The sequence below is a fragment of the Hyaena hyaena genome, unplaced genomic scaffold (genome assembly GCF_003009895.1).
Source record: "Hyaena hyaena isolate Hyena2069 unplaced genomic scaffold, ASM300989v1 scaffold_58, whole genome shotgun sequence".
Lineage (NCBI taxonomy): Eukaryota > Metazoa > Chordata > Mammalia > Carnivora > Hyaenidae > Hyaena > Hyaena hyaena.
Window position 1 is genome coordinate 3,812,793 of NW_024080689.1, and position 12,822 is coordinate 3,825,614.

General features: G+C 57.4%; 1 protein-coding gene across 1 annotated transcript in view; it reads right to left on the reverse strand.

The window, feature by feature from the left end:
• Window positions 1-12,822, reverse strand: part of DNAH2 (dynein axonemal heavy chain 2) — an 88,365-nt gene that overhangs the window by 16,881 nt on the left and 58,662 nt on the right. Inside the window, exons 53-65 of the mRNA XM_039231640.1 lie at window positions 12,790-12,806; window positions 12,628-12,758; window positions 12,341-12,490; window positions 11,895-12,062; window positions 11,534-11,694; window positions 11,219-11,358; window positions 9,804-9,936; window positions 9,567-9,706; window positions 7,958-8,168; window positions 7,630-7,746; window positions 7,316-7,457; window positions 6,445-6,614; window positions 6,208-6,324 (exon numbers count right to left, since the gene is read on the reverse strand). Of these exons, the coding sequence (XP_039087571.1) occupies window positions 6,208-6,324; window positions 6,445-6,614; window positions 7,316-7,457; window positions 7,630-7,746; window positions 7,958-8,168; window positions 9,567-9,706; window positions 9,804-9,936; window positions 11,219-11,358; window positions 11,534-11,694; window positions 11,895-12,062; window positions 12,341-12,490; window positions 12,628-12,758; window positions 12,790-12,806 (1,797 nt within the window). The remainder of the gene's footprint in view (window positions 1-6,207; window positions 6,325-6,444; window positions 6,615-7,315; window positions 7,458-7,629; window positions 7,747-7,957; window positions 8,169-9,566; window positions 9,707-9,803; window positions 9,937-11,218; window positions 11,359-11,533; window positions 11,695-11,894; window positions 12,063-12,340; window positions 12,491-12,627; window positions 12,759-12,789; window positions 12,807-12,822) is intronic.

The following is a 12,822-nucleotide window of genomic DNA, read 5'->3' on the forward strand; positions in this document are numbered from 1 at the left end:
TTTTTTTAATTTTTTTCTTTACATTTATTTATTTTTGAGAGACAGCACAAGTCGGGGAGGGGCGGAGAAAGAATGGGACACAGAATCGGAAGCAGGCTCCAGGCTCCGAGCTGTCAGCACAGAGCCCGACGAGGGGCTCAAACCCACAAGCTGTGAGATCATGACCTGAGCCGAAGTCGGACGCTTAACCGACTGAGCCACCCAGGCCCCCCTGCAAATTATTTTTAACTATTTCTCTCTTTATTTCTTCTGGCAGCTGCCTCCATCTCTCTGAATATCATGCTTAGGCTATATATATGCACACACATTCATCTACATATACATTAATCTGTTTGCAGTTTTAATCTTTTTAACTCAAAAATTATGAAAAATTGCAAACCGAGGACAAAGAATCATATAATGAATACCTCTACCCCCGTCATGTATATTCAACAGTTGTTAACGTTCTGCTCGTTTTCGTTCATCTACTTGTCCTTTGCCAAAGTGTCTTCAAGGAAGTTACAGACTCATGAAATGTCAGCCTCAAGACTTCCCAGCGCAGATCTAGAACAAACCAAGGACCCCTCCCACACGATCATAACGCCACTGTCACACCTCACCGCAACTTTGTCTTTTTTTTCCTTTTTAAACATAATTTTCTTCTTTTTATGTCTTTTTGTAAAGAGTGAATCCACATCAAAAGGAAAAAAACACACGGTGAAGGATCTGGCTTCCTCCTGCCCCAGCTCCAGCCCCCAGAATTCCTTCTAGAGCTACAGAGCCCGTGCGCAGGGTCCACCCGTAATACACACATGCATGGTGAAGGCAGGCCCTTGCTCCCTGCCAAATCCTTGCACTGAGAAGAGTGCCCAGCCCTCGGGAAGAGTCTCTTGACTGGATGAATTTTTTTTCACGGAGATAAATGCTAACACACTACTGCACTTGACTATTTTTTTTCCTTGTCTCCAAATCGGTTCTTGTCAGGCCGCCTCATTCTCTTTAACAGCTGCAAAATAATCTTGTGAATGACTGAGCCATAATTTATATAACAAGTCTCCTTCTGACAGACGTGTGTGTCTTTCCAGCATGTTCTATTATTAACGATGCTGGAGCGAACGTCCTTGTACGCTGCTTTTTCTTTTTTATTTTGTTTGCTTTGTGAATAAGTGACTTAAAAATTCAAAAGGGATAATTATGGGCATGAAAAGTCTCCCCGCCTGCCCTCCCCCCATCCACCCTGCTCCCTCCCTGAGGTAGCCAACGTGACCTGCTTCTTGAACATTCCGCTAGAGACGTTTTGTACACACGCAGGTGTATTCCATACTGCTGTTTCCTGTACTGTCCATCTGAAACTATTTCTATGGCCTCCGTGCTACAGTGGATGCGGGGGTAACCCTCTCCCCTCCCCACCACACCCCCTTCTCCCTGCTCCTGACTGAGAGAATGCTTCAACCCCTTAACCTTTATATCGCTGAATACCATCTTTAAACCCTGTTTGGGAGCGCGTGGGTGGCTCAGTCAGTTAAGCGTCCGACTTCGGCTCAGGTCATGATCTCGTGGTTTGTGGGTTCAAGTCCCATGTTGGGCTCTGTGCTGACAGCTCGGAGCCTGGAGCCTGCTTTGGATTCTGAGTCTCCCTCTCTTTGCCCCTCCCCTGCTCATACTCTGTCTGTCTCTCAAAAACAAATTTTAAAAAACCCGTTTTATTTTATCTCCTACAAAAGCATTGCTCAATCTTTACCCCACCCCCACCTATACCCAGCTCCCAGCCTTTATTAGCTGTAGGTTTAAGATTAAAAAAAAATTTTTTTTAAATGTTTTATTTATTTCTAGGAGAGAGAGAGGGAGAGACAGCGTGAGCAGGGGAGGGCCAGAGAGAGAGGGAGTCACAGACTGAAACAGGCTCCAGGCTCTGAGCCGGCAGCCAGCACAGAGCCCGACGCGGGGCTCGAACCCACGAACCGCGAGATCATGACCTAAGCGAAAGTCGGACGCTTAACCGACTAAGCCACCCAGGCACCCCTAAAAAAATTTTTTTTAACATTCATTGATTTTTGAGAGAGCGAGCGAGCGAGCATGAGTGGGGGAGGGGCAGAGAGAGAGAGGGGGAGACACAGACTCTGAAGGAGGCTCCAGGCTCTGAGATGTCCGCACAGAGCCCAACGCGGGGCTCCAACTCATCAACTGCGAGATCGTGACCTAAGCCGTAGTCGAACGCTTAACCGACTGAGGCCCCCAGGTGCCCCTATACTTTTATTTTTATATTGTCAAGGCTGATAACAACATTCCCGCTCAGAAGTCACGGGCTTCCATGCTTTGTCTCCAGGCTGACTGTAAGAGAGCTGAAGGCCACGAGCAACGCAATAGCACAGACCATGGTGACCATGACCGGGCTGAGCCGTGTGTGTGTCTGGGGCTGACCGATGGGCCGCTGCGCACGCTGAACCAGTTGTGAAATCGCTTCCTATTACCCCTGATTCTGTGCTGTTCTCCTGCAGAAATTCCGATCGGTCAGATTGCGTCTCGTATCTCTCTTGTGTGTCGTTTGGGTTTACTGTTGTCATGGTTGTTTTTCTTCCTTGACTCTACCTCCTACTGAATAGCACGGCCTCTGATCATTTTTCACTTTCCCAGAATTCTTCCTTGTTCTCTGTGATTTTTCTCTTCACATCCTCTTTCTGCTTTCTGGGCATCATTTCCTCCTTATTCACCCTCTGGTGACACCAATTTTTGCATTAGATTGGCTTTGTAAGTGCTTCTCGGTAACCTGAATCATCTCTGGGTTTATTGTGTCTCCTGGGGCCACGTTTTGCTTTAATTTTTTATCTTGGCCATTGCCTTGTCTGTGGGAAGACTTTCTCCATGCCTCCACAACACACTCCTTCTGGGGGGGAGGGTGCGTGACTCATCTGACTGGTGAAATCAGGAAGAACACGCTGGGATGCTCCACTGAACAGCTTTGGCTGGGCCTTGGAGCTTCAAGGGCAGACTTTGGGGTGTGGAAGCCTGTTTTGACTTGGAGGATTCGCACGGGCTCACAACGGGCGCAGTGGGTTTTTACACCGGTGTGGCTGTCGCCCGGGTGAAAGGCTTGGAGCCGACACTGAGATATTCTGATCTTGACAGATGACTGTGGCTTTGTCCACAGGTAAGTGGCCATTTCTGCAGAGGCAGGACTGCCTCAAACAGAGCAGCCTCGTGGCGACTGGGCTGGGGCTCGAGGGCGGCCTCAGGATGAAGGCGGCCATGGCGACAGCCCAGAAGTGCCGACACGCTGACCCGCTCCAAGTCGGGGAGGGGTTGTCAGGCCCTGATGGACGATGACGACGCTTGCTGGTCTCAATGGCAAGACTGTACACTCCGCGTGTACTGTGGGTTCTAGCTCTCAATGGCTTTTGCCAGGCCTACGTGCCACTGGGTCCGCTGTCTCGTTTTTTAGTTTTTGTAAGTTCAGGGCTAAGGGGGAGTTCGTGGCTCGTCCTCAGGCTTGGGACAAGGGAGGGGTCCCGTCCTGGGTGAGATTCCGGGTGACACGGGGAGGGCAGGTGGAGTGCAGGTATTACCGTGCCTTAAGGGAGCGCGCCAGGACGAGCCGGGGGGCTCCGGAGGGGAGCAGAGCTGCGCCTGAGACCCGGGCGGCAGAGGACCTGTGCCCGGCAAGGTCCCCGGGGCACAAGCTTCTGCAGCAGCAGCGGCGGCGGGTCAGGAATGTGCTGAAGGTCAGGGGGATCCGATACTTGAAGGGACGGCCAGGGGTTCCGTGTGGGGGTTCCGTATGGCTGCCCAACACAGGGGACACCTTAATGCCACCCAGTCCCACACTTCACGATGGGCGACGGTGGATTTACGGCAGGAAACCCAATGTGTCACAGTAACCGCCTCTCCAAAAAGCACATGCACACGTGTGGACGTCCAGCCGGCCCTGCACGCGAAATGCTTTCCGGGTGGATGCTACGTCATATGAATCGATCGCGGGAGGGTGTCTCCCAGTTCCAGGTGAGCTCACAGGCCATGATGTCCACGTAACCGACATTGTGGGGAAGCGAAAACGCAAGCTTTTCTCCACGAGTCCTCATTCGTGGGTTTTCACCGTGGTCTCTGCACCGGCAGGAATTGTTGGCTCCTGGGAGCATAATTCTGTCTGTAAGACCTGCATGCCTTGCTAGCTCCTTGGACTTTTTTCTTTTTTAAGTTTATTTGAGAGAGAGAAATCACCATGCAAGGAGGGTAGGGGCAGAGAGAGAGAGAGAAAGAGAGAGAGAGAGAGAGAAGCCCAAGCCGACTCTGCGCTGTCAGCACAGAACCTGACTCGGGGTCCAAGCCCACGAACCGTGAGATCCTGACCTGAGCTGAAACCCAGTCGGATGCTTAACTGACTGAGCCCCCAGGCGCCTGGGGCAATTTCTCAGCCAGACTCTCACCGCGTGTCTGAATCGGGCCTGAGGAAAATCTATTTTCAGGGGCCCCAGCAAGTGAGTAAAGGTTAAAACTGTTTACTGAAGACGTGAATTGGTAAGCGACGTAGTTGAGCTCGGGGCCTCTTTCTGGACCTCTGGGCCCTGGCGCCGGGCACAGGCTCTCCCACCCCTGGCTGGCTCGGGCCGGGAAGTTTTCACGATGCTGATGTCCAGGCTCCACCAGAGGTGTGTACGGGCAGGTGTGGGGTGCGGCCCGGAGGGGGCTCGGGGCCGCCTGTAAGCGGGCGGGGAGGCGGGCCTGGCCCGTCAGAAGGTACGTTTCGCTCTTACACTCACGGCCTTTGTAGTAGCAGCGGGAAAGCTGGGTCCCTGTCTGCTCTTACCGGTGAGGGGTCTCAAGACCTAACGTGGGTGCTCTGCAAACACTCTCCCGGTGAAGGACGCTGTCGGCGGCTGACGCCACAGGCCCCATTGCTCACACGTCCCGGGAAGGAACCATCGGGGGAGGAACTTTCCAAACTGATCGCCAGCCCTGGATTGTTGACTTTCAAAAGAGACGGTGAAAGAGTGGCCGGTACGTGAGAGGCTGGGGGTGGCAGTGGCCGCAGGGACGGGGCGGTGGAGGATGGTGTGTGGACAGACCCCCCCCCGCCCCGCCCCTGCCTGGCTGCTTCAGCACAGAAGGGGCCGGAAGAGGCCCCGGGGGCGGCTGCCCTTGACAGCCGTCTGCAGCAGGAAAAGACGGGCGAGCGGGGCTAGGGGTCGGGCAGTGTGGGCTCCAGCCCGGCTCTGGCGGCAACTAGAAAGTCCCTTCATCTTGCTGACCCTCGGGGTCTCCATCCGATTCGAGGACGTGAGACCTGCATGCTGTCCATTCGTGGTGGCGGGGAAACATCTGGAGAACGTGTGGCCAGTTGGGCTATCTGAAAAGGCGCATGTCTCCATCGGAAAGGGAAGCGGCCGTGCGAGTGGTGGCGCACCGCCCGCTAGAGCCGCAGGGCCCGGCGCAGGCGCACGGGGCACCCGAATGGAACCAAGTTCAGTTACAGAAATGAAAATCGTTTGCTTATCTGAGCGTGGAGCCGCCTGGGCGGACACACAGAACTCTAAGGCAGGGGGACAGAGGGTAAGAGGGAGGCTTCTCACCATACTCTTTCTACCTTTTGAATTCCGCACCGTGCGGATGTTAAATCCTATGGAAGCAGGGACGGAAAACGCACAGGACACATGGGGAAAGCCTTGAACCCCTGACAACAGCCCCCTGCACCCCCGTGAGGGCTGCGCTCCACCTGGCTCTCTGAGGTGGGCTTTATGCAAAGCATGGAGCCCAAAGTGGGGCTTGAACTCACGACCCTCTGATGGATGCCTGCGCCGAGATCAGGAGTTGGAAGCTAAACCGCCAGAGCCTCCCAGTCGCCGCACTTGTCCCCATGTCTTGGAGGAAGTCACCGACTGGGTGTCTTGCCCGCGTTCAGCGCGGAGCTCCCTGTCCCTCCAGCGTGGCCCCAGCCCCGCTGCGTCACTCGCTTGCCCTGTCCCCCTCGCCCCGGCAGACACTGATTTGCCACCCGGATTTCATCACTTACCCATCTCCAGCCCACCCCCAAAGCCTACAAGAGAGCCCACCAGCCCCGAGTCGAGTTGGGAAGGGCAGCGCCCGCCACGCCTCCGTAACCCTCCTCGGGGGGCTCAGCTTCGAGCCAGGGGTGCCCGGCTGGGGGAGCGCAGAGCGGGAGGCGGGGGGGCGGAGGGGGGAAATGAATGGAACCAGGGAGAGGGACCATCATGGAAAAGATGGGCACGGGCTCACCTCCCGCAGCTTTTCCTGGGCCTCCGCCAGCGCCGCCTGCTTCTCCTGAAGCTGGGCCAAGGCCACGTTCATCCTGATCCGCTTGGGCTCCACCACGCGGTACAGCCGCCCGTACAGCTGCGGGGAGACGGCCCAGCTGTGGCGGCCACTGCCCCCTCCCCCGCCCGCGGCTCCCCCCCACCCCCCGCCAAGCCCGGGGCTCCCTCCCCGCTTTCAGCCTGCGGGGGCCCCGCTCACCTCCATGGCCCGCACCCACATGCACAGGGACTTGGCCGCAAGCGACACGCGGCCGATGATGTCAGGCTGGAAGTCGGGCTGGGCGCAGTAGGCCCCGATCTTCTTCAGAACCTTGTCCGAGATGTTGTCTTTGTCAAAGTGGATCAGCGACTTGATGAAGTTCTGTTCACCTGCGGATGGAAAGAGGGGCCTCAGCCAGAGGCCGCCAGGACGGCCTGTCCTCCTAGCCCCGCGGCCGTGGCCGCCACTTGCCGGGGCCAAAGCCCCTGCCCCAGCACATGCATGCGCACGCGTGTGCGCGCACACACACACACACCACTTCCACACCAGCACACACACATCACACACACACATCACTTCCACACACACACAATCACTTCCACAGCAGCACACACATCACTTCCACACACACACACATCACACACACACATCACTTATACACCAGTGCGCACGCACACACACACACACATTACTTCCACACACCTTGCGCTTTCTGTCTAGGGCAGGGGTCGCCAAACTGCAGCCGCAGGCCTTGTTCCCCCCGAGGAAGCTCAACGCAGGGAAAACCACAGGAATGAAACAGAAAGACTCCCGTTTCACACGTTCTGGCTCGCGTCTTTCTGGGGCCCAGAGGGCTTCCCGCCCTTGCATCGGGGCCACGTCCCGCATCTTTTCTTTTCTTTCTTTTTCTTTTTTTTTTTTTTTTTGCTTAAATGAAGAGGAGTTGTTTTCTGTTCCTTACAACTGAAGAATCTTAACCGAAGAATCTTAACTAATCTTTTCGTCTCCTCTTTCCTACGAGCCCACCCCCCACCCCCGGCACCGATTAAGAAACGGGTGAGCCGGGCTACACGACCTGCGTCCAGCTCACCTAACTGCCTCTTGGCCTCCGCCCACGTGGGCTCGTTGCCCCGAAGGATCATGACTGCCTGCATCACCATCTCCACTTGTGCGGGGGGCCGACCGTACGACTTGATCTCGCCTATGTCCTTCTTGTTCAGGGACTCCAGAGCCTGGGACACGGGACCCACTCAGGGAGCAGGGCCGGGCAGGGAATTGGGGGGGGGGGTGCGGGGGGCACAGAGGAGACGCGCCCCCGCTGAGACACGCCCTCTCCCTCCCACGTCCCCAGGGACTTCAAGGACACAGAAGCCTGTCCCCTTCCCTCCCCCTGAGCCTTGATACCCGCATGGCCTCTTCCAGGGCTGGCAACGCTTCTTCTAGATCCTTCTGGGCATTGTCAGCCAGTGCCTGGCACTTGACTTCCTCGACTGCGATCTTCTCACTGTTGGCTGTGACGGCCTAGGGACGCAGGGGACGGCGTTTGTCTCCGCCCTGGGCGAGGGCAAGGGTGGGGGGAGTGTTGGGGTAGCAAGAGGGACCGGAGATGAGCTGAAGAAGACGTGAGGGGCACCACGTCGCCCCCACGGACCCTGATGGCGCCTGGAAAGCCCCGCCCCATGGGCACTGGTGGTTCCGGGGGCTGGGGGGCAGGGCCCGGGAACCCTCCCACCTTCTGCTGCTCATCCGCCTCCCGCTTCTGCTGCACAATGATGACCAGGTACTCCTCACACTGCCTCTGGAACTCGGCCACCTTCTTCTTGGCCTCCTCCAGCTCCAGGGACATCACCTCCACCTTCTCCCTGGTCTCGTCGATCTTAAACAGCCCCGTCCGCAGCTTGCTGGCCTGGTCCAGAAGCTCCTGCCGCTTCTCCCCCAGCAACCTGGGGCGCAGAGCGGGGTGAGGAGCCCGGGGGAGGGGGCTGAGCCCCGTCTCCCCAGCTGCCGCCGCCACCGACACAGCAGCTTCTTAGACACTGGTGCAGGGGCTGCCGAGACCCAGACAGCACAAGCCTGTCCCCAGGGGGTGGCCTCCTCTCATTCATCTCCACCCGGGTTCCCCTCGTGGGAAGGAATGTGGGCTCCGTTCTGCCACAATGTCTGATTTTCCTTTTAATTAATTTAAGAGAGAGCACACGTGTGCGCACACACCAGCAGGGGAGGGAGTGAGGGGGAGAGAGGGAGGGAGGGAGGGAGAGAGAGAGAGAGAGAGAGAGAGAGAGAGAGAGAGAGAGAGAGAGAGAGAGAGAGAGAGAGAGAGAGAGAGAGAGAGAGAGAGAGAGAGAATCCCAAGCAGGCTCCATGCCATCAGCACAGAGCCTCTCTCGGGGCTTCATCTCTCGAACGGTGAGATCACGACCTGAGCCGAAATCAAGAGTTGGACGCTCGACCGATGGAGCCGCCCAGGTGCCCCACAATGCGTGATTTTTAAAGAAAAGCTGGAAATCTGGATTTTTCTAAGCCTGTTGTTTTAAACGTCAGCAGCTTACTCTGAAAGTTTTCAACATTGTACAGACTGGAAAAAAAAATCTACGCAGCACTATTTTCTGGACAGAATGAAGAAACGTGCGTCAAGGGCTCAGCACAGAGTCTGGGCAAATAGTAAACAGGCGGACGGCTAGTCGCCAGGAGAAGGCGAGGACTTTATTTCGCTAACCACTGCAGGCGCCTAGGATACTGTGTGCCTCGTGGTGGATGCTCAAAACTACATGTTGAATGAATGAATGAATGAATGAATGAATGAGGATGATCATGATTTTCACAAGTGGCTCATTCTTCACCCTGATCAAAATATTGAACCTAATAATGAGGTGAGGCTTTTCTTACATTCCTTTTACATCTTTCAAAGCAAATTATTATTGTGCTGTGCACACGAAGAGGCCATCCACATGACTTAATAAGTGAATACATAACTCTTGCGGGTGGTGGAAAGTCTAGAAGACATTAAGGGCAGAGAGGAGAGCACTGATACATACATGTCATTGGGGTGTGTGCTCATGTCCCCGTTGTACTGAGGTTGGAAAAAGACACAGCGTTCCAGAAGTAAGGACAGAGAGGGTGGAGGGAAGGCCCAGGCCACAGAGCTTAGCGGAGGCCACGCACCCTGGGAAGCCCACCTCTCGTTTGTCAACTCCCTGCGCAGAATGAGACCCCCGCCCCGCATCCCTGCCTCTCGGGGTCATCGGCCTGGGCCGGCTCCTGGGCATTTCCCATTACATCACTCTGCCAGTCACCCTCAAAAGCCACCAAGCCCTCCCCACCCCCCCGGCGCTCCCCCGTACTTCTTATATCCTGACACAAGCTCCAGGTAGTTGGTGGGCGTGACATAGTTGTGCCTCCGCAGCTCCAGCAGCATCCGCTGCGAGTACTGCGCCACGGACCAGTGCATGGTGACGAAGATCTTGGCCACCTTCCTGTGGATCTGCGGCCCGCGGAAAAGAGTGCGAGGCGGAGAGTGAAGGCAGGTGGGGGAGGGACGCGGGAGGGGACTCAGGCTGGGTGCGTGGGGAGGGCCTCACATTCTCCTGCGTGCCCAGGTCCACGCCCATGAGGGACTTCTCGGCCACCTCCAGCAGGGCCTCGCGGGGCCACTCTGAGAACCAGTTGATGGTGGTGCAGTTCACCAAGGCCGGGTACTGGCGGACCCAGTTCCTGGTGACGGGGTTTGAGAGGAGGTCAGTCCCATCCGCGGAGGTGGCCTCCAGCTCCTGGCTCCCTCACAGGCCGGCCACTTTCCAGACACCCGCATGTCCCAGCCTGTGCCCCCACGCCCCACCCAGATCCGGCTCCCCCCAGAGCTCAGTGTAGCATCTAGGGACAGATGGCCTGGTTCACACCCAGCTGTGGATCTTGAGCCAGTGAACATCACTTTCCTTAAGAGGGACACTAACCAGGGCTGCTAGCAGACTCGGGGCTGGGCGGGGGGGGGGGGGGGGGGGGGTGTGACACGTGTGAAATGTGCAGCAGCGCCTGGCGCGGTGATACCATAAATAGGACAAACATAGGGGCGGCCCCGATTGCCTCTCCATACCGTTCTGTCTCCCTCCTCCTCTCTGATGCCCTTAAAACCGAGTCACACCAAGGAAGGCTAAGCAAACCGTGGCATATACGCATCACGGACTATTACTCGGCCTTACACAGCAAGGAAGTTCTGAAACCTGCTATAAATGGAGGGAGCTTGAGGACTCCGGGCCGAGTGAAATAAGCGAGACACAAAAAGACAAAAGCTGTATGACTCCACTTACAGGAAGTACCTAGAGTGGTCACGCGCAGAAACAGAAAGGAGTCACTGGTTGCTGAGGGGGGGGGGGGGAATGGGGAATTACTCAACGGGTGTAGAGTTTCAGTTTTGCAAGATGAGAAAGTTCTAGAAATCTGTCATACAATGATGTGAATATACTTAACGACACTGCGCCGTACATCTGAGAAATGGTGATGATGGCAAACTGTATGTTATTTTGTGTTTTTAAAATCGTGATCCAAAAATTCAAAACAAGGGCGCCTGGGGGGCTCAGTCAATTAAGCGTCCACCTCCGGCTCAGGTCATGATCTTGCGGTTCGTGGGTTCCAGCCCCGCGTCGGGCTCTGTGCTGACAGCTCAGAGCCTGGAGCTGCTTCGGATTCTGTGTCTCCCTCTCTCTCTGCCCCTCCCCGGCTCATGCTCTGTCTCTATCTCTCTCTCTCTCAAAAATAAATAAACGTTTTAAAAAAAAAATTAAAACAAAACAAAACGACAAGGAAACGATGCAGTCCCACACACCACAGAGGAGCACACGACTCCCATGTGAGCAGCGGGCCCAGCCTGAAAGTAGCCGAGGCCTAGGGCCCAGCAGGGCGGGGCGGGAGAGCCCGAGCAATTCAGGACCCGATTCAGGACTGGGAAGGTGCAGGGGGCCAGGGTGGACAGGGAGGGAGAGGCTGTCCCAGGAGTCACCTGAAGGGGTCGCCCACGGGGCTGAGGCAGAGAATGATGTGCAGGTTGTTGCGCACGCGCTCAATGAGGTAGGCGAAGAGGCTGTCGGAGGACTGGGGCAGCTGCTCGGCCTTGGCCTGCTCCGAGATGAGCGTCTGGATCTGCACGAAGCCACACCCGGACGGGACAGGGCGGGTGCGGGTTTTAAAGCCACGTGGGGTGCGGGTGACTGAGGGGGAGACAAGGGGGTCGGGGAGGGATGGACAGAGGGCCGCCGAGGGGGCCTGTTCTGGAATCTGCGCTGCCTCAAGCTGGAGGACAGAGAAGGGCTCAAACCTCTTCGAACTCCTCGGCCTTGTAGAGATTGGGGACCTCGCCCGAGCTCAGGATGTTGTTGATGTCCTCCAGGAAGGACTCGTCGGCAATCTGGGTGTCCACGAAGAGGAAGGACGTGGCCTTGAGCTCCACCCCTGCCTGGCGGTACAGGCGCTTGATATCTGGGCCAGAGGAGGGCAGGGGAGGGGGGGGCCGGCCGGCGTCAGACTCACCATCCCACCCCTTGCTCCCCTTCTGCGAGGTGGGGAGCCGCCCCCAGCCTGTGCCCCGAGCACAGCACCCCCCCCTCGGGGGCCTGGCCCCCCTCGCCACCAGCTTCACCTCTCCACTTCCCTGGCACCATGGGATCCCTCACGCCTACCTTCGCGAAACTCCTGCTTCCGGTAATGCTTGGTGACCTCGATCTGGAAGGTGGTGTACTCGCAGATGGAGGAGGCCAGGCGGGCCAGACTCTGGCGCCCGCTGCCCCCGATGCCCACCAGGAGCATGTTGCCCCGCGGCTGTCCGATGACCCGCACGATCCGTGTGACTGGGGAGCGGAGACAGGGGTGAGGCCGCTGTGCCACCCCGGGGGACCACCGGGCCCTACGCTAGGGATCGCGGTGTCTGAAACCCAGGACAGGGACCACGACGTGGGGGGAGGGGCCAGCGCCCGAGGCCGGCGGCGATCCCACTGCCAGCCGCCACGCGGCCAGGGAAAGCCCCACCATGGCCACTGGCCACCTGGGCCAGAGAGGAAAGTGGCTTCGCAGCCTTGCTTGGGGACGAGCGCGCTGGGAGCGGGACTCCCGGGGAGGAAGCGCTCACTGTGCTCAATAGCCTCGCGGAAGAGCACCAGCTGCATGGGGACCACGGTGGGGGACAGGTTGTACTCGCGGAGGGCCGTCTCCATGGCCGCCTTCAGCGCCGCCAGGTCCGTCAGGTCCTCGTACACCTTGGGCTCCCGCATGAAGTCCCCTGGGCCAAGGGAAGCGGGGCTCAGGTCCTGAAGGCCCGGTGGTCGTTGCCAGGCTCCCCCCAGGGACCCCAGGCCCCGGCCCTCCTCCCAGGCCGCCTCCCAGTGCCTGCGGCCCGCGGCGGGGGCGCCAGCTCACCGAAGATGGGAGGACGTTTGTTGGGACAAAGATTATGAAATGTGAGGTCAAAGAAAGAGCCTAGTTTGTCGCTGATGATGCACATGAAGGCCTCCATGTCTGCAGCATCCACCAGACGGTCAGAGAAGACTCTGTCAGGAGGGGGTGGGGTGAGGCTGGGGCAGGCAGGGTGGGAGGCCCTGTGGGCAGGCGGGG